Source organism: Poeciliopsis prolifica, unplaced genomic scaffold (genome assembly GCF_027474105.1).
Source record: "Poeciliopsis prolifica strain line A6 unplaced genomic scaffold, Auburn_PproV2 SCAFFOLD011, whole genome shotgun sequence".
Lineage (NCBI taxonomy): Eukaryota > Metazoa > Chordata > Actinopteri > Cyprinodontiformes > Poeciliidae > Poeciliopsis > Poeciliopsis prolifica.
In genome coordinates, this window is record NW_026562386.1 from 1,605,321 (window position 1) to 1,627,391 (window position 22,071).

General features: G+C 38.4%; 1 protein-coding gene across 1 annotated transcript; it reads left to right on the plus strand.

Moving 5' to 3' along the window:
• Window positions 1-991: 991 nt before the first annotated feature.
• Window positions 992-18,722, plus strand: dhx38 (DEAH (Asp-Glu-Ala-His) box polypeptide 38). Its single transcript, XM_055036348.1, has 27 exons — window positions 992-1,203; window positions 2,093-2,424; window positions 2,541-2,728; window positions 2,951-3,112; window positions 3,193-3,355; window positions 3,621-3,739; window positions 3,828-3,898; window positions 4,004-4,159; window positions 4,775-4,936; window positions 5,220-5,327; window positions 5,696-5,817; window positions 5,911-6,048; window positions 6,191-6,377; window positions 7,217-7,402; window positions 7,519-7,659; window positions 7,973-8,083; window positions 8,267-8,383; window positions 8,479-8,586; window positions 8,697-8,809; window positions 9,807-10,015; window positions 11,491-11,645; window positions 13,022-13,177; window positions 13,407-13,541; window positions 13,952-14,077; window positions 14,167-14,262; window positions 15,367-15,488; window positions 17,461-18,722. Exons 2-27 carry the CDS (start codon window positions 2,096-2,098, stop codon window positions 17,540-17,542), a joined length of 3,762 nt encoding a protein of 1,253 aa, XP_054892323.1. The 5' UTR covers window positions 992-1,203; window positions 2,093-2,095; the 3' UTR covers window positions 17,543-18,722.
• Window positions 18,723-22,071: the final 3,349 nt, after the last annotated feature.

Genomic DNA, 22,071 nt, shown 5'->3' on the forward strand with positions numbered 1-22,071 from the left:
AGCGGAGTGACTTTTTCAGTGGTAGCCAATCAAATTGAGCCATTTCAGATCATGACATGTCACCATTTCTGGGTGCGCATCATTTCTTAGTCAGTCAGACAGTTGCCGCGCCGGTGTTAGTTGGTGTTGTACAGCATTTAAAAAATATATATCAGTGACTCAGATGTGAGTACCTGACTTATTCAAACAAATCCGATTTTTTTTCTTTTTGCTCTAATATGAAAAAAAATGTCTAATGCTGAACATAGTCAGCGACTATATGATAGTGTGTGTCTGGTATGCTTTCTGGTCGTAAACCCGTAAACTCAGACTAGTTTCCCCTATTTATAGTTTTGTTTAAAATCTCCCCACTCTTCATACATAAGTAACATACCGGCATAACCACCGGCTAATTGTGGTTTATTGTGTACCACTACAGTTAGTGCCAATGAACTCATTGAGGTTCATTGGCACTAACTGAACCTCAATGGAGGTTCATTAAGTTCATTGAGGTTCATTGAGTGCCAACAGAAATGATATGCAATTACGTTGTGGTTATAGACATATGTCTTCTGTTGATAGGTCAGACAAGACAAGATAAGGCAGAATCTTGTCTCCTTTCTCTTTCAGTGCATTCAAAGGCGGATCTGCGGGGTGTTAGGGTTAATCAGTTAGAAGTGAATAATTGATTATCAATTGTCTAGAAACAACTTTTTGATCCCTGCGTGTTTACAGAAAATTGACATACATGGCAGAAGTAGGCCAACAAGAATATTCATAAATCATATTTTGTTTCGCAGTCCTAACCCATTTTATCAAAGATGTGGCATATCCAAAAACTAATTAATTCAATTAATTTACAAAAATAAGTTCCATAAAACACATTTTAAAGCACTGATCAAACGTATCACAACTTGGCAACTTATTCTAATGCCCGGTAGGTGGCAGTAGCGCGTCTTTTCTGCTTACTGCAGCGGCAGAAGAAAATTGAGAAATATGGCTGCTTCCCTATCTGTAAACATACGCGTTGGGTTTACGAAAGCGATTTAGTTATTATCCAGGACGCCATTAATTACGTATTTCCACTGTACGTGCTTGTTACTAGAGCACGTACAGTGCTCTAGAGCATAAAAATCTATTGATTTTTATGCTCAAGAGAATACGTAGCTTTCTCTGTGTTGTTGCTTTGATTGTGACAAGCTAGCATTAGCTTCTCAAACTAAGGTAAGATATATCGAATCATCAGCTATTCATCCCGGGTTGTAGGAAATACTTTAAACATTAATATGTAGATCTAAATGCTTATATTTTGTATGACGCTGGGAATTTACATCATCTCATTAAGACGTGTTCTTGGCGTGTTCATTATTACTCAGAAACAGATTGAATTTGATGGGTTTTACTTTAAAATGCTGTGGTTAGCAGGAATAGGTACAGTAATGTGATATAATACTACAATGAGTTATAGCGATTACATGCTCAATAAAAAGATGAATTTGCAGAACAAATGTAATTTATTTGTTCTGCAAATAAATTACATTTTTAATAAACATGCCACTGGCATGTTTTTGAGAAAAACTAAAGGGCAACTTTCTTTATTTCTTAGTTATTAAACCAGTGATTCATTTAGGCTGTTTTGACCCAAAATTAACTAATGATTTGATGTAGCTATGTGAGTCTTTCGTATTTTATAGGAGGAGTTGTGGAGGGGAGGGAGTTGTGTGTTTGCACTTTGGTGTCTAGATTTAATTCTTTGTGTAAAAACTAAAAAGAATAGAATAAAATCTAAAAAATACATGTGATATTTAACTTTTACAAAATCAAAGCCATAGTTTCTTAGAGAATAAACTTTTAGAGTCTCACTTTCTGTTGCCTGGTGAGAAACTTAACATGTTTTCTGCTTTTATGTAAGTATAGAGATTTCATTAGATTGCGATATTATTATTGGCTTGTCTTAGGCCATGCCAATCTCAAGCTGCCCCAAACCTAATGTTAATGCACATTAACTAAATTTTTGTCTCAAAATGAATTTGCAACACTTTTATTTTAACGAGTAAAAGCCAAGTAGAATGGCAGATTTTTACCTGTTCCTTTTGTTGATATTTTCCCATAGATTATGGATGACGATGACGTGTCCATGCATAGGCTGGAAGGGACTCAGCCCGGTGCTCAAGTTGGAGGTCTGATAGTAAAGAAGAAGAGCGCTGCTTCAGAGCCACATGTTTTTCGGGCACCTACACCACGCACCTCTTTGCTGGGCTTGGACCTGCTGGCTGCGCAGAAAAGGAAGGAACGGGAGATTAAAGAGCAAGAAGAGTCTAATGGCAATGAAAGAAACAGGAAGAAGTCAAAGGTTTCCTCCTACAAAGATTGGGAGGAAAATAAAAGTGACTCCGGGTCTGATGAGGAGGAGGATGATACAAGTAGTGCCACAAAGAAGGAGAGGTAAGTAATAGCAAAACATTTTGAGGAATGTCTGTTTTGTTTTAATTAAAACTTGCATGTATAGCACAGTAACTGCTACTAACTACTTTTGATGTATCTTTTGTTTGTGCCTGCAGGAAGTACCGTGTTACAGGCTCTGAGACTCCCTCCAATCCTGGAGGCGTCAGTGAAGAGTTTAGACGCCGGCATGAGCAGCGGGAGAAAGACAGGCGTGAGCAGGGAGTCTTTGCTTCCTCCAAGGAGGACAAGACCAGAGACAGAGAAAGGAGCAAAGATAAAGGAAGGGAGCGACAGAGTGAGAGAGGTGATTCCTAAGACCACTTATGTTTTAATGAGAACAGCCATTTGATTATAGTGTAGTGTGTGGACCATGAGAAAAAGTTCAGACATTTGTTGGTTAAAGCCTACTTAATTTGTGTGCTTTGTGCATTTTGTGCTGTTTATTTGGTTATGTTGCATGATCCGCATCATCTAAAAGTTTAAAGTCTTGCTTGTATTTTCCTTGAATTTCCCTTTTCTCTGACAGACGATCGAGACAGTAGACATAGTCGGGGCAACAGTAGCAGCCGGTCGGAGCGCTTGGAACGCAGTGAGAGGAGTGAGCGCTCACAGCGAGATGGCTGGTCCGAACGCATCAGCAGAGGGAGTAAGAGAGACGAACCTGCGACACCACAGAATCGCCCCAGAGGTTAGTTCATTTTCTTTGTCTTCATATAAAAATAAAATTTAAAACGTTTGTTTGACTCAACTCATTTTGTCTTTGCATAGATGGTTTTACACCTTCCCGATCTAACTGGGATGAGGACGATAGTGGTTATGGTAGCTCACGGCATTCCCAGTGGGAGTCTCCATCTCCAGCTCTCTCTCACAGGGAGTCCGATCGCTCTGAAAGAAGCCATCGTTCTGGGCGAGAGAGTGAGAGGAGGGACAGGTAAATGTCATTCACCTCATTTTGCATGACCCTGAACATTCACTATTACTTTAATTTCATATTGGCCAGTTGTTTTTCAATAAATTGAAAATCTTAGTCCTGTTGTTTTCAGATATTGTTTTATTTCCTAATTTTACCATTTTTTCCTCCTCATAATTCACAGTTTTTCTTGTTTCCAAAATTAAAATGATCGTTTAAAATTGTGATCCTACCCCTTATGCAATGTGCAACTGCTCAGGAACATTTGTCTTCTGTGATTTTTCAGATCAGTCAGAGGCCGTTACACTGATGACACACCCCTGCCCACCCCATCCTATAAGTACAACGAGTGGGCGAATGATAGAAAGCATTTAGGCTCCACACCTCGTTTGTCACAAGGGAAAGGTAATATTGTCTAAGTTCAAGTTGTTTTGCTTTCCAATGCAATATATGGCAGCAGAATGTTATACAATATTATTTGTGTTTCCTTTAGGCAAAAAAAATGAGGGAGGAATACCTTTTGATAATGAGGATGAGAAAGAACAGTGGGAGGAGGACCAAAAGGTGAGATTCATACCGTTATTCCTAGTTATAGTAATTATACTGCAGAACATATTTCTTGCTTGCCAATGATAGAACTTAATCGATTATTGTGGCTTTGAATTAAAGCAAGCTGACAGAGACTGGTACATGATGGACGAAGGCTATGATGAGTTTCACAACCCTTTCACCTCCACCTCTGAAGAATATGTGAAAAAGAGAGAGCAGATCCTCCAGAAGCAGACTCAAAAAAGAATATCTGCTCAGAAGCGACAGATCAATGAGGTAAAAGCACACATTTTCAGATAAACTTGGGCTAAAATTGAAAATACTTAAGCTTGAATAGATATGGGAAAATTGAGAATTAAAAAAACATCTAATGTCCTTCGATTTCAGTACAATTTTGGAAGAAGGCTTGCTTAACCTGGCTTCCTTCCCTTTTTTATTTCCCAGACAAAAATTTTAAATGCTTCCACACTAATTCAGTTTGTATAATAGACCAAAGACAAAAGCACACTAATTCAAATTCTCTTTCTTTTTCCCTCTAAACACTTAGAATTTGTGTTTCTTAAACTTGGTTTGATTTTATATGCTAAAGGAAGCACTGACATGCCTTTGTTTTTTTATTTTTTTTTATTTAGAAATTTCAGAACTAAATTAAAAGGATTTTACCAGCAAAGCGATAAAACAGTCTTTTATTATGCAACTGAACATAAAACCACCTTCAGTTTTATATTGTTTCATGAGTTGTTATGATAATAAAGTTAAACTAAAACTGTGTTTTTTAAAACAGCTAGAATAATCTGAAAATCTGAATCTGGAGAATGTATTAAGTTTTGACATTAACACTTTGCAGAAGCTCTGAGTTAATTTGTAGATTTGCTTATTTTCTTCCTTTAGGATAACGAACGCTGGGAGACGAACCGCATGTTGACCAGTGGTGTTGTGCAAAGGCTGGAGGTGGATGAAGACTTTGAGGAAGACAACGCTGCTAAAGTTCACCTGTTGGTTCACAATCTGGTTCCCCCTTTCCTGGATGGAAGAATAGTTTTCACAAAGCAGGTAACCAACAATTAGATCAGTTTCTATATATTTCAATGGCTCTGTGGTTTCTAAAATCTATTTCATACTTGCTTCTTTTGGGAAAAAGGCAACTCAACAAGTTTAACAAAGTTATCACATTTACAGCAAAGTTTATAGATGTGCTTAATTTTGAAAATATTTTGATGTGTAATGTGTTTTTATTTTAAAAAAAAAGTTTTCTGCATGGCAGTTTGTTGTTGAATTACATTTTTTTCATTCTTTGCATGCATGTGTGATTTTTATTCTTTTCTTTGTTATGCAGCCAGAGCCCATCGTCCCTGTGAAAGATCCCACCTCTGACATGGCCATCATCTCTCGAAAGGGAAGCCAGCTTGTCCGTAAACATCGTGAGCAAAAGGAACGCAAAAAGGTAATCAGGGTCCACAGCGAGGAAAAGACACGTCTCTTTGTAAAAGATTGTTTTTAGGAGTGTACCAACATACATAACAGCAGTTCAGAAGAGAAACAAACCCCAGATTATTAGTTTTTTTTTTGTTACCTTAAACCAAAATAAAAACAGGAGGGGAAATTGAAAGTGAACAGCGAATCATGATTGATTTTAATGTCAAAATGGAAGTTTGCTTAATTTATGTATTTTCTTACCAATTGATATTACTGTTAGACATTTTTCTTAACATTTGATGCTCTGTTCTCTGTGTCTTGTAATTTATTCTTTGATTATTAGAGGCTACACTAATATTTTATTTGTCTTCCAATTAATTTCCCATCTTTTTCCAGGCACAGCACAAACACTGGGAATTGGCAGGCACCAAGTTAGGCGATATAATGGGTATCAAGAAGAAAGAGGATGAAGAACCTGGAGGCAAAGTGGTGGGAGAGGATGGCAAAGTAGACTACAGGTGAATGGACTGTCAATTTTAATTTTCAAACACATTTTTGTGTGAATTTCTTAAAATTCTTATGTTAATAAATAATCTTTTTATATTGCACAGGGCTGATCAGAAATTTGCTGAGCACATGAAGGAGAAGAGTGAAGCCAGCAGTGACTTTGCTAAGAAGAAGAGCATTCTGGAGCAGAGGCAGTACTTGCCTATATTTGCCGTCAGGCAGCAACTTCTCAATATCATAAGGTATCGATACTCAATAACATAATGTCGTTATTCTCCTCAAGTCATGTTTCAGCCACAATATTTTTGAAAAGTTGCTTGAAATCAAGTCAGACCTTTACCGTTATTGTAACCGTTTCATCATTACATGAATTGCAACTTACAGGGACAACAGCATCGTCATTGTTGTTGGAGAAACAGGAAGCGGTAAGACCACCCAGCTGACTCAGTACCTGCATGAAGACGGCTACACTCGCTACGGCATGGTGGGTTGTACTCAGCCCCGACGAGTGGCCGCCATGAGTGTGGCCAAAAGAGTCAGCGAGGAGATCGGCACCAACCTTGGAGAGGAGGTGAGACACTACTCACACTACTGATACTACTTTCTCACAGGATGCAGAATGGGTTGGGCTTGTCGTCGGAACAGGAAGCTGGAAGCTGGTTTAACCAATTTTTACAGCTTACGACTGCAGGTTGTTTGTCGGGCCTTCAGATGAAACTTCTAGCATTTCTACTGATAACGAAGGAAAAAATAAGCAGCAAAAAGAGTCTAGATTCAGGATATCATCAGAATTTGGAGTTTAGGCTTCTATAGAAGCTGCACTTAAAATGCCTGCTTTCATTTATATTTCAAATGGCTACACAGCTTTAACCTTTTCTTTATAATAAGTAAAAATATTTAGAAAACAATATTTAGTTTTATAAAGTTAGACATTGTTCCTGGAAACTGCTTTATTATTTCTTTTTAGTTATGTCTCATCTTATTAATGTTTTGAGTTTGTGTCAGAACTTAAAAGTTCTCAATCTGTGTTCAATAATTGTGATATATTCTAGTAGACATGAAAGCAGAAGCCATTCATAGGTGTTTGCATTACAAAGTAACAATTTAGCTTCAGAAAAAAAAATTATTTCATAATTTGTCTCATAAATTTTAGCAATATACTATTTTTAAGTAGTTATTGTAATTCAATACTGCCATCTAGTGGGGGAAATGGAAATTACACTTTGTGGTTCTTGATGCGTGAACAGAATGAAAATCATTGTGAGAAAAATTATGGGATAATAGGAAACATGGAAATAGTATGTTACTCTTATTATTCAAATACAAAAATCATACAATTTCAATATTTACCTTGTGGAATCATCTGATTTGGTGAAGGAAGAAAACATCTTGAATATTCTTTCCTTATAGGTTGGATACGCAATCCGCTTTGAGGACTGCACTTCGGAGAAAACGATGATAAAGTACATGACTGACGGGATTCTGCTGAGGGAGTCTCTGCGGGAGTCGGACCTGGACCACTACAGTGCAGTTATTATGGACGAGGCTCACGAACGCTCCCTCAACACAGACGTGCTGTTTGGCCTCCTGCGGGAGGTCAGTACTGTTAATGTCACATGTTAAAGAAAAAAAAACATATAATGTCCAGACTAAAAAATGTTTTTTCGAAATGTTCAGCTCTAATTCCAGTCATGTTTGCTGTTTCATGCCAGGTTGTATCTCGACGAACTGACCTGAAGCTCATTGTGACTTCTGCTACTATGGACTCAGACAAATTTGCAGCATTTTTTGGCAATGTTCCTATTTTCCATATTCCAGGAAGAACATTTCCAGTTGACATATTGTTCAGCAAGGTATGTTAAAATCACAAATTTTCACGCAATCCAATTTTACTGACTGTAATCAAGAGCAGAATTTTCTGTTCATTTGTCATTTTCTTTAAAAAAAGAAGTTAAAACTTCTAACTTTAGAACAGAAAACATTTTTCTTTGATTTGAAATGTATCGCATTGGTTGGCATGCCTTATTTAGCTTTGAAAAGTGGAAAATATTAATTTAAATTTAGAATATTCTCTTTTCTTAGGGAGTGAATTAGAAGAATCTTTGAATTGGCTCTTGACATCATTTGTTTTTATTGTTCATTTTGACTTTGTTTGGTGTTGTGTAGACCCCACAGGAGGACTATGTTGAGGCTGCAGTGAAGCAGGCTCTGCAGATCCACCTCAGTGGGATGGTGGGAGACATCTTGATCTTTATGCCAGGACAGGAAGATATAGAGGTAAATTATCTGGCAGATGTTACTTATTATTTACACTTTTTCTTACTGACAAGTTAAGAGGTTTGAAACACATTTCTTTTATTGGTAACTTCTTCAAACTCGGACTTTAAGATAGTTGTTTTACACATACATTTTTTTGTAGTCGTATCTGCAGCTTGCATGTGATTTTATTTTTCCCTGCAGGTAACATCGGATCAGATCGTGGAACGCCTGGAAGACTTGGAGAACGCTCCTCCTCTGGCTGTGCTGCCCATTTACTCACAACTTCCTTCTGATCTCCAAGCGAAGATCTTCCAGAAGGTTTGCATCAGTCAGCACAGCTGATTAGTTTTTTTGCATTTCATCTGTGTGCAACTTTTTTTTGAATCAACATTATTTTGGTCTTGCGGCACAAGGCTCCAGACGGTGTCAGAAAATGCATTGTTGCCACAAACATTGCAGAGACGTCGCTCACTGTGGATGGGATCATGTTTGTTGTGGATTCAGGCTATTGCAAACTTAAGGTACTTGCAGCCTGGATGTCATTTTTTGCTCCTGTTGTGTACAATATGAATAGAGACTATATTAAGCATGAATTACTCACTCGATTTTGAAATCTTTGTAAATTCGACAGGTTTTCAACCCTCGGATCGGTATGGATGCTCTCCAGGTTTACCCCATCAGTCAGGCTAATGCCAACCAGCGTTCTGGCCGAGCCGGACGTACAGGACCAGGCCAGTGTTACAGGTGAGGCTCAAGCCTTCACCAGCTCTTAAAGGGGGACGTGCGATTCATGTAGCCATTGAGCTGAAGTTGCAGCTTAGCTTTTTAAGTCATGTTTTTTAAAGTTACATTTTTTCCTAGAAGCATCTTAAGTATAGATGTAAATGTTATTTGTTATAATGTTGTACAGCAAATTTACTTGTAAATAATGTAGAAAATGGTGTTTAATTGGGATTTCTTTTACTAAGAAGTGTGAATCAAATGTAACTATCTGGTTCCCTATGTGATTGTTCGTTGCAAATGCAGAGAAGAGAGGACATTGATTCCCTGAGGATTTTTATCTAGTTAAACTGGGCAAATATGTCACAGGGATCTTTTCTCTTTTGCATACAGAAAAGACTGTGACACTGATATGTATTTTGCTTTTGAAAGTTCATATTTTACAACAAATCTCATCCACTTGCCCGTCCAGAAACCTAACAACCTTAGGCTGATTTTCTTTAAGCACATTTGATCTGTTTGAGTTGCTGTGAATGCGTGAGATGGCTCAAAGAGTCTGGGTGGGGATTCACACATGAAACATTATGAAAATGATTAGAACAGAACATCAAATGGGAAAATCCAGTGAATCGTCACCAAACAGAAAAAACACAGATATGCCTTAAAATTGTTATAATTATAAAAAAAAATGTAACTTACAATGAAAGAAAAACTATACAGTTATGAAACAGTTGTATTTTACAAAGTGTGCAAGTTAGATAATAGAAAAACTGACCAACTCTGTTGTGTATTTGTTCAAAAACTGATAATTTCCTTAACAAAATCAGTGAAAAAATAACAGAGCTGTAAACAGCTTTTTGTGTGGCTTTTGATAAATTATAGCTTTATGAATCTGACGTTGCTTTAAATCTAATTTGAAATCTGTTGCCCAAGTACAATGATGATGACGAAGGTTTATACGTAACAGTACAATGTCCTCCACTGTGGTAAAGTTTATTTGGTGTTTTTCTTCTACACAAAGGCTTTACACTCAGAGTGCCTATAAGAATGAGATGCTGACCACCACCATCCCAGAGATCCAGAGAACAAACCTGGCCAATGTGGTCCTGCTGCTGAAGTCTCTGGGGGTCCAGGACTTGCTCCTGTTCCACTTCATGGATCCACCGCCTGAGGACAACATGCTCAACTCCATGTACCAGCTCTGGATCCTGGGAGCTCTGGACAACACGGGTGGGTCAACAGTGGCTTCACTTGGAAAAACTAAACCAAATCAGTTGCTTCTTTCAGTTTTTGTGGTCAAGACACCTCCTCCTCTTGTTCAAACAAGAATGTCTGAAATGGCTTTATCCCTTTCAAGAAATAGTAAATTAATTTAAAACTTCATTTTTCAAGTATGATTTCAAGAAATTATAGACCAATACAACAATAAACCTCTAATAAATACTTTATTTTACCACTACATTGTTATATATGTTATTTGAAACTGTGTTTTTCACAATTTGAATATTTTTGCAGAACATAAATCTTGTTTGGGTAAAAGTTTTGAACTACAAAGTTTTAATTGAAGTGATTTGACAAACAATAATCTCGTGATCTAATTTTCATTTAGTGGCCTGAAAAGTGACCACTGACATGATTCAGTTGAGGTCAGCACACGAACCTTTGCAGCAATTTACTCATGTTATTTTATTTGAGAAAAGATGGTTTGCAGATTACCTCTAGTGGCTGTCAGTGACACTGCACTTGTTTTCTTCAGTTCATACATTACATACATGCAAACATTTAATCTTTTTTGTGAGACTAAACATATGACTGCATTCAACAAAAAACACTGAAACCTAAATGCCCAGGAGGGAAGAAATGTGCTACTTCATGCATTAATAGTGTCTCGTAACTTTGCTAATTGACATTTCTGTAATATTTAAATTTACTAAAAATAGTTTGGTAGCAATATGATTATTGTAATTAAACATTTTTACCATGAACATATCATTCATCCTTGTAGTTGATTGTAAATGTACAGTAAACAGGCAAAATGCTACTAATGATGATGATATAAAGTTTGAGATTTTTAGGGTTTATTTCCTCCTCTTAGTGGCACTTTGGGTTTCCCTAGACTGATAATGACGCTACAAATGGAGGCAGGATGCTGCACCGATGATGCTGCCTCCACTGACGGGCCTGGAGGAGTTAGTTGTGAGGGTTAGCCAGTGGAGTAATTGCCTAGTTTCTGATCCTGTGTTTTATTTGACTGGTTGGGTCTCAGTTCTATCTCATCCTTTGCCAGATTCCTGGGGATTTAGGGATTTGAGAATAAGAGGAGACTTTTGATGATTCTCTGTATGGTGTGTTAACAGCAGATTATCTCTGATTAAGGCTTACCTGCCCTAAACTGGCTGCTCTGCTACTTTGCTTTTCCTCATCATAAGCTTCTTAGACTCTTTCGTTTAATCTTTTGAATCAGAAACGGTAAAGTTTTTAATCTCGTTTTTTTTTTATTGCCTAAAGTATTTTAAGCTGTCAGCAGTTCCTTCTCTCCTGTCGTTCTGACAGATCAGTGTCACATAATGGTGATGCTTCTTTTATCCCACCAGATTTCAGATAGAAAAGAAGCTCATCAGTCTTCTTAATGTTTGTCTCTCCAGCATTTTTCACATTTCCTTTCACACTTGTAATGTTGTATCTGTTTTAATTTTTTCCTTCAGGTGCTCTGACCCCAACGGGGCGTCTGATGGTGGAGTTTCCACTCGACCCCGCCCTCTCAAAGATGCTTATTGTGTCCTGTGACATGGGCTGCAGTGCAGACATCCTCATCATCGTCTCTATGTTGTCTGTGCCGGCCATCTTTTACAGACCTAAGGTTTGTGCTTTGCGAGTTGGTATTTAGTAGCTTTCTATTTGTTTGAACTAAAAGTGAGACTCAGACAGAAGAAAACAACCAGAGAGTCCCATCTGGGGTCTCGTGCATAAAAGAGTGCGCAATTCTCACACTGAAACTTGGCGTACGGAAAAATTTAGAAAAATGCGGCACACAAAAAAATTTGGATGTATGAAGCCGTGCATTAAACATCCAGGAAATTTTATACATCAAAATCTGCTGGAAATGCAGCACAGCTGCTGGTCCACCATGTCGCCTCCATAAACACATATGTAAATTAGCATAAAGTAACTTCACAAATTTAAAAATAATACATTTTAAAGAAAGAAAAAAAGAAAATAAAGAGATCTTGCAAATGGCATTTTGAATAGCAGAGGGTTCAGCTGGGATTTAAAGACAGACAGGTGAAATGGATGCTTATTATAAATAGTGGAATCATGTGCATAAGTTGTACGTTTAAAGAACAGAGATGCTTAAAGAACAGAGATGCTTTCTGTCCAGAAAGGCGCATTCACAAAGCTGTGTTTGCCGACTTGTGCACAAAATATGGCGCCGCTCATATTTTGTGTGCATGCACGCTTTATGCTTGAAGCCCCTGGTCACTGGGGGCCTCATTTCGTCATATATTGTGTGTTATGACCCAACAGGCATACATTTTTATATGAATTTGCAGTAATGTAAATTAAGTGTGTAAGTTGTGTGAGTGTGACTACTTAGGGGGCGGGGAGGTAATTTTAGCGATGAATGCACAAGTGATTTTCACACATTGTTCACTAAATCTGTTCACTTTTAGTGCAGAATTTAGTGCAAAAGCACATCTGCATGTGCTTTTGCATTTTAGCTGGGTGGCTATTTTTATCCCCCCCCTGAGACTCAGATCTATTTTGACCTTTTTTTGTCTGATGAAATGTAGATACAGACGCAGCTTGAAGCCTTAGATTGTTTTATGTCGAGCTGCAAAAAATTATGACCATGCTTAGGTGTTTATCAGAGCTTTAAGAATACTTGTGTAACATGTCACTATACAAATGTGTTTTAATTCTTATTCACACAAAAGAATATATATATTTTGATTATACAAAACAATTGTTTTGTTTTGGATTATTCACATCCAAAACAAAACAATTTTTTTAGATGCACAGATAAAAGCTGTAATTTTGACCAATTAATTTTCCAAGGACTACAACACAAGTATAGCTGAACAAAAAGCAAAATAAAATGAAAGTAAACAATCTGAGTGAGCTTCATATGGATGGTTAAAAGTTTCAGCTCAACTGGAACAATGGATTATACATCTGGTATGTCTGAGGCATCGGCCCGTCCTCGTTCTACCACTAAAAACGTTTTTGCCTCTGCAGGGTCGTGAGGAAGAAAGCGACCAGGTGAGGGAGAAGTTCTCAGTCCCTGAGAGTGACCACCTCACATACCTGAACGTCTACATGCAGTGGAAGAACAACAATTATTCCAGCATCTGGTGCAACGATCACTTCATCCACACCAAGGCCATGCGCAAGGTCAGACTTGTGTGTTGTTCATCCAAAACTTGTTAAATTCCCACTGGAAAATATTTGTATGTGTGAATTGTACAGATTAATTTCTGAATGCTTCCATTTCCAGCTCGACTTTCAGATGTAGTCCTTCATAACATCATGTGGCCAATATTTATTTTTATCCATTGTTAGCCATTTGAATTTGCTTCCACTCCCAATGCGTTTCATTTATTTAATGTATTTTGTTGCTCAGGTGCGTGAGGTGCGTTCCCAGTTAAAGGACATCATGGTTCAGCAGAAGATGAACCTTATATCCTGTGGCTCAGACTGGGACATCATCAGAAAGTGTATCTGTGCTGCTTACTTCCACCAGGCAGCCAAGCTCAAGGTACTCTCTGCGCTCCGGGTCCTCCTAAGTTAATATGTTAGGCCCAGCGGCGGCCAGTTGTGGCAGATTTATAGCAGCATAATTACAGAGTGGTGAAATATCCCCCCTGGCCTCACATTAATACAACGCTAAAATCTGAAAGGGAATTTAAAGTCATGACTATATAATCATGGTTTTCAGTTTGACTTACGAGTAGCCAGCCAAACCAAGCAATCATATTAAACTTGGATATACTTTAGATTATTTTTTTTTTTCTTCTGCTGTCTAAGCCAAGTTGAGAAGCAAATTAGCCGGCATGGCCAGCTCTGCTTTGACCTAACGGTGCACCCTGAAAAGCAGGCACATTTAAACTCATGCATAGACTCTTGTATTGCAGTTTATTTGTTATTTATGCATATATTTGTTCACAGGGCATTGGTGAATATGTGAACGTGAGGACTGGCATGCCATGCCACCTCCATCCCACCAGCTCCCTGTTTGGTATGGGCTACACCCCCGACTACATCATCTACCATGAGCTCGTGATGACTACAAAGGTAAAAGAATGCGAAAGCAAAAGAACAATGAAGTTAAAAACATCAGCTGTAGATGTTTTTGATGTTGAACTCTGTGCTTTGTTTTGCAGGAGTACATGCAGTGTGTTACTGCTGTGGACGGAGAGTGGCTGGCGGAGCTGGGACCCATGTTTTACAGCATCAAACATGCAGGAAAGAGCAGACAGGTACGTTTGGGAAAGGTTGATGCTCATTTTTTTCAAATTTAGCATAAGATGCAATACAAAAGTAAAATGTTTGTAGATATTTCTCTATTAGTGAAGGTCTGCAAAAATGTTGTGACTCCCAAATGACGGCAAAACTGTTGATTTGTTACTTCATCGGTAATATCGTTTATAAACCAGAAATTTTCACATTTCCCTTGTTGCTACTTGTTACATATGTCCAAAAAATATAAAACCTCTTGATTACAAAGATATGTTAGAATGTAGGGTTAGGCTGGGGTTACTATCCTAGCATTTTGTGCTGTTCTCTCAACATGAGAAGATCTTTACAGATACGGTGAAGTTAAATGTAAAATAATTTTAGTTCTTTCCTCTTGAATAAAATATTTCATCCAACGCTACTTTTTCTCAAATAGATTTCAAAATGAATTCCTAGAATCAAAATCTCAAGGAATTATAGTGATCGTTGCAAACTATGAATTTGGAAAAGGATGTTCATCAAAGCTTCAAATTCAATAAATATCAGTTAATATTAGCTGCACCGGTTGATCGAAATCTGACATGTTATTCTTACATATCTCTAACAATAACTAACCAAGCATTGTCCAATATCACATGTTTTCCTGCTAAATATGTAAAGCAGTTCTGCTTTAGATTTAACCTAAACCTCCATATCATTACTTTCATGCCAAGTAAGTCTCTATTTTGCCCTCAAACAGCTGTAACCAAACAGAGAACTGATTAAATAGGATGGACTGTGGGGTCAACAGTTTATCGTTTTGATTATATAGTGTCTTAGTTAGGCTCGCTTTGCACTGGTGGTACAAAACATTGTATGTGGGAAATTTGGAGGGCATTATTACAGCTTTAGAGTGTTTTAAGGGTCAATGTCCACCATGTTAAGGAGAAGCAGTTGCAGTGAAGTTTTGCTGTTGCCCTACAGGTGAAGAATGGGTCTGAGAATTGTGTCAAAATGTCTTGTTGGGAGGACTTTCTCAAAGTAACCCTTACATAAGTGCCAAGACGCAGGTTTCACATTTTGCTACTCCACCCACTGACTCAATAACACTTCCTGTGTTCCTCCACCTGTCTGCGTTGCTCCTGCAGGAGAACCGTCGGCGGGCCAAAGAGGAGCTGAGCAACATGGAGCAGGAGATGGTCCTGGCTCAGGAGCAGCTGAGGGCGCGTCGAGAGGAGCAGGAGAAGAAGAGCAACACCAGCAGTGTGAGGTGAGTGAAGCACCTTCACCACCCGGCCCTCAACCAGCAGGCGTTCCTCTCATTTGCCATGCACTGTCAAGATTAGAAAGGTTTAATTTACCTTCCTCTCTGCCTACTCACGTCTCCACCCTGCCGTCCCCTTCCTCCTCTCCCACTCTCTCGACTCCACCTTTCTCACTCTTCGTGATGAGCTTGTCTCACCTCTGGTCCCTCCAGACGAGACAAAAAGAAATAATATTGACTCCAGGCTGACCCCCATTACTGCAGCAATTTAAATTGTGCCACAGCAGAACAGAGAAAAGGAGGGGAATGTTCGTTTTCAAATTAAACCAAAAAATTAATTTCACACCCATCTACGAGCCTCACACAGAGAAATGGGGCTATAAAGACTGATTTAAAAAGAACTTTTACTGTTAATTAATCAGCTGGTTTATCTGCTCCGAGTTTAGTGTGACAGTTACGTTGAAAATAATCACACTGGAGTCTTAGGATTAAAAATTAGATTTAAGCGGGGGAAGTTGGTAATAAAGTTGAAAGCTCTCTTGGGTGTGTGTTGGTTCCTTTGTCCTCCTGCAGGTCTTGAGCTCCCTGTTACCAGGATGGAATATTTGATCATTTGATCTGGTTTCCCTTGATCCGGCAGCTGCTCATCATCATTCTTCCCCCTATCAGTTAGTAAACAGCCCAGCGACTGGAGCTGGGCAGAAATATAGAACCATTTTGTGTGACGAAAGGGAAATAAGGCCTTTGTAGTTTTGGACTAGATTTAGAGGGAGATTCTTTTAAATCTGATTCAAATAGTAATTGCTAATTATATCGACAATACAAAGTATTGGGTGGGGATATTTTGGCACTTGGAAAATGGATAAAATGTGATTAGAAATCAAATATAGACAATTTCAATGTTTTCTGTCATTCTTTTCAAAACGTGAAACTTATTTATGATATAGATTATTTAGACACCTTTATTTTTGCAATTTTTGATGATTATGGTTAACAGATGCACTTTTTTCTTCCTTTAAACTTTCTATGAATAGATTTGGATACAGCAGTCTGTGAACAGTCAGTTTCTGAGTGTAGAGCTCCTGACCCAGGAGAAACCTCTGCAGATGTTTTAATTCCATTAGCTGATTAGTATTTGTTCATTAATTGCTTCCATTATTTTGTTCCTGAAGACAGATGTTTGTCTATCCCAACATTTGTAGTTCCTGCTGCAGAAAGTGGCTCTTACACCATAAGCCCCATGATGTAGAGAAGCAATAGATTATAGAAAGGTACCATTTGGTGTTAAGGGTCTACAAAAATCTAACCATTCTTCATTCACTTTAGACATATACCAAAAAACAGAAATTTAAATGGATGGATTGATGCATTAAGTTAAATATAGGTTTTAAAATCTTTTAGGTCTTAATTTAGGTCATAATAGATTTTAAAACGCCTGAAATCTGACTTTAAATCACAGAAACCAGGTTTTAAAACAAAATGCTGGAAGATGAGACACATTTGCTGCTGTTCAGCTAATTCAGCCTGTTATTAATGGTGAGGCTCAGAGAAAACGGCCGCCAAGTTATTAAGGGGGGTCCCAGAATATCACAAGAATAGCTTTGGTGAAAAAGCCCCCAGTGGCAGAAAGGAGGTTAAGCCCTGATGGTGTAATTGCTCCATGTATGCAGGCAAGAGGGAGAGACGAGGGAAGTGTGGGCAGTGTCACTGTCACGTAATTAAAGATGATGGATTGTTTTGTCAGAGACATCGGAGTTCATGTCCCAACACTTTCCAGAGAGACACCACTCTGCATTTTCACTCTCCTGTCCTGCTGCTTAAATGTTCCCATACTGCTGCACGAAAACAGCCTCCACTTATTTTCTGAAACTCCAGTCCGGTCCCCAAGAAATATTATGGATTGAAGACTGAAGCAGGTGGATAAATATTTCAGTAGCTAAATGCCTCATGCGCTATTGTTCCCTCTTTCTTGATTTAGGGCAGTGAAAATCTGCACACCAGGGAGAAAAGAGGAGGCACCCATGACACCCAGACGCACCCCGGCCCGCTTTGGACTGTAAAACTCACCTTGACTTCTTAGAAGACACTGCCGTTCAAATCTGGACCACGCCAGCGCATCAACAAAAAAGAAAACATTTCACTTTCCATCTCCCTCCGGTCTCTTCTGCAGTTCATGTGTAGGCCACAAGAGTGAGAACTTGCATAAGGCTTGTATGAGTCCTAAACAACACTGAATCTCCCTCCACCTTCAGCAGGCTCACGATACTAAAGGAACACAATATCCACTGTTTTTACATTCTTTCTCTGTTTATATGCTCAACATTGACATTTGCTTGCTTGACAAAAATGTTATTTTACACTAGATGTATTAAAACCTTTTTTTTAAATTCTGTTGTCGGAGGCTGAAAAAAAAAACAAATTCAGTGTTGCTTCTTTGTGTCTATATAGTAGTTCTTGTGTGGTGGGTGGAACAGCGTTTGTCACCTTGAAGGGCTGCTCCACAGACTGAAGCGTCATTCGAACTGTACTGCTCCATACAGCTGGATTGCAACGCACACAACTGTCATGCAGGCTTTGATGGTTGACCTTTTTTCTTCTTGGTGTTGAACTCGCTCCAGCAAAGTAGTGCACTGCAGCATTGCTACTTCTTGATGTTAACTGTCAAAGTTTCATGGCTCTCATTTAAAAACACAAACAAATCTTTTGCTTTGTACTTTGTGCTAAAGAAAAATAGTTTTCAAGAGGATCATTTGGACGGACTCTGCTCTCTCAGGTGGTTGAGATTAAAGATGCACCGATCAGGTTTTTCCTGGATAAAGCCAATTTCTTTTTCTCTCTTTTTGTTTGTTAAAGAATTGCAAGAGGAAATGTGGTGCAGATTCCTTGATAAAAGTAGCAATAGAAAATGCAAGAGCTAAAAAAAAATTGCATTTAGCTTGAATGTGTTACCTTTATCTGGCTTTTATTCATCTAAAAAAAAAAGATGTACATATTGATTGTTGCTGTGTTTAAAGTCTGAAAATGGGGGGAGTTATTTTGTTGCGTTTAAGGAATAGAAAAAGCAGACGATGAAGAGGAACATCTAATTTCTGAACTGTGCCCGGTTGATTGGAGCATCCCTGGGTGAAATATAAAGCAGCTGTGGATAAATTGTAAACATTGTGTTTGTTCTTCAATCTCATGCGTCTTTTAACAGTTGATGTAAATGGGAGAAAATAAACATTACCTATTTTTTTGTAATCTTAGACTATTTGATTTAATATTTTAGGCTCTCAAAGGTCTTTTTTAGTGATATTTGATTAACGTGCGCACATTTAGGTTGGCTTTGCGGTGGCACAAATGATAACTTAATAAGTGAAAGCGATGCAAATTTAGCCCATAAATTGCCTACTTGCAGGTTCAGTGATTTATATTTACAAGATGCACAAGCAAGAGTAAACAACGGTGGGTGATTAATTTACTAGTTCTCAGCTGTGCTCATGCCAGCATGCCAACAACTGAATTATTTTTCCTTCTGCCACAACCTTAATTAGGAAGTAGAGAAAATAAGACTTCAACAAATAATTGTGGATAATGATCAATTGGGAAGTTATGTGGATTAAAATTAATTGTTTTTCCCAACAACAAATTATACATTAGGAAAACAGTAAATTGTTTTATATAGCCCTCTAGGTACTTCTCTTTCATCTAATGTTTGACAATGTCTCTTAAAATGTGTGTTTTTGTCTTTGAGTGAACATACAATCATAAAAAAAAGCTTAAAAAGCTGGAGCCTAATGATTATTAAAGCAATTCCTTGTAACGATAGCCAAAAACAAAAACTTTCAGTGAACCAACTTTCAAAACTTTATTGCACTCTGGAACTTGTTCTTTCAACAACCTTCATCTCACAAAGGTCTTGTTTTTGCAAAGCGAAGGGAACACAAAAATACAGCTCCACAATATTAATGGTTGTAATAAAATTCCCACTGTGTTTGTTTCCACAGTTTTTAGCAGGGGTGAAGGAAAATCAGAGGGAAGGAAAAAAGGGACCCACATCTGTCCTCCCATCGCTCAGATCACGCAACACATCTACCAATGTGATCCCTGTGCTTTTCAGTGCCTCCGCTGTGAAGATGTATCTTGTTTCTGGGTTTGCCGAAGCTGTATGTAAATCTTCAGGTCACAAGACTGTTGAACAAAAGCTTGGATGATGCTCGGCTGTCTTTATCACAGTTGCACGTCGAAGCATCTGCTAAAACCTGCCTTTCCAACTGGCATGGATCCAGAAGGAAAGACAAATAAGAGCTCAGTAACTAACTGTTTTTCTCCCACCGCTTCACGCCTTTCTTGTTGGTCAGTGATCATCTGTCTGCTGTAACCCTCATGCAAATAGGCACATTATGAGTGCACCCTCGACCCCTTCGATTCTGAGTTTTTCTTGATTGAGTGTGGCAGGTGGAGGAGGGGATGGATATAATGGACTCCGCCAGCTTTAATGAGACAAATCTCAGCTACAGGCTGACATTTTAAAATAGTCCTTGTGAATGACAGTGTCAGCAGTCACCTTTACTGCAGCTTTCCAGAGAAGGGCCCTGTAATGACAGAATTAAAATGGCCTCCAAGGCGGTGTGGATGGGAACTGCAGGATTAGGTGCAGAACCACGCCTCTTAATCGGGCTCCTCTGCCACGCCCGGATGATTAAAGCTGCCACTATGTAAGAGGCATCTATCCCCTGCAGACTGCATATTCTCGGCCCGAGACTTGATGAAGAGATTATGCTGATGTTAGATGTTGACCACTGAGAGATTTGTTGAAATGAGTTGTCCCTCATGTTAACTGCTCTCCCCGCTGGTTTAAAGTCTGCTGGCTGACAGCGACGAGCTCCACTGCCATTACAAACGTAATAAAAGCAGAAGCGAGATTGATGAGAAAAACAGAGGCATCAAGTGCTCTTTTAATTAACTCGTGTCCCATAATGTTGCCAGGACAAAGGCACTGAGCAAAGAATGAGACATTTTCTTTTTCCCACTTCCCCCTTCTTTTTTTTTGTTTTGTTGCCTCGCTCACCAGCAATAATGAACAGCCTTCTGGGACCCAATTACATCCAAGGCTGCATTAGGAGCTCAGCAGGCCCAGTGGAAACTTCAGCTGAGTTCGCCCCTATCCGCCCCCCCTGCCTCCACATGCTGTTACCCCGCTGGAGATGGCCTTCACTTGATTGAATTTTGAATGTTACACAGCCCCACACCTCACCTCTTGTTTTCTGTAGTCCTTTACGTTCAGCAGGTTTGAACCCACATGTGGTTTATGATGGAAACGGGAGGGTATGTATGCTGGTTGTTAGCTGTCCTTCACTTTATAACTGCTTTTTTGTGATAGAGTGGCTTTCAAATCAGTGTGCAATGGCCAGCTGGAGCATTAATGCCTGTTTGTGTGTTGCATCCCTGTGACTAACAGCATGTTCACAGGGGGAAAAGAGATTAAAACCACTGAACTGTGATATTTTTGAACTGAATAAACACAGACAGCAGGGGATGTATAAGAAAAATGAAACAAAACAAAAACTTCCTGCAAAGACGAGTACCTACTTTTTGCCTCAACGACAAGTTTCTTACTGTGCAACAAATATAATTATTTTAAAAATTAAATAAATATATAGTGTATTTTATTAAAGCTTGCTCAATTTGATACCCCACAAAATCCTGGTCTGGGAATAATGTCACAGCTTCTGGTAACCTGGAATATGCTAACCTTTTTGGTGCAGCTGTATTATATGTAAACATGTTTGTCTCCATGTCATGCATTAAAGGACTGCTGCAATATGTTTAAAAATGGAAAATACACAGAAGGTTACTATTTGTGTCAGCAGACGACTGGTTGAATATTATCAGAGTGAAAAAGTACAAATGTTTTCTGATGAGTAAAATGAAACGACATCTAATACACATATTTCACCATTGCCACACTTAGGATTGAATATATGAAGAGTTAATTTATTCCAATATCTTTTAAAAGTAATGCTTTTCATGTAAATATTTAGCACCGATTGCACTCATCTGGCTGTCGGCAACTAATGCAATAAAAATCTGAAAGGCAAACATGAATATGAAATGGGTCGATGGAACTTAGACTTGTCGCACACCGACACAATCTGGAGCTGCAGCGCTTTTGTTTTATGCAGAAATGCTTTTTTTCACCTTTTGAGTTGATAAAAACATTTTTCCCCCATTAATCAGGATAATCATGGAACTTTAGAACAGCTTGGGACTAGATGAAATGATGCAAAACATTAAATTTATCCTCAGACTCACAATTTGTCAGTGGAATCAATTATTTTCAACTTTTAACTGTATACAACTATATATTCCTAGTCATTAAGAGTGCATGTACTGGCAAATATCAGTTAATTCTTTGCAAGATATCAATAACATGATATAGAAGGATGAACACGAAATTATAGAACGATCCAAGGTATTGAATAATACTTGGCAAGTTTTAGTTTTCTCAGACACTCAAAGTGATGAATATTGACATTAATGTTGGAAGTATTATAAATATGGCTTCAATCACGAAAAGGAACCAAGTCATCTGTGAGTTAATACTAAA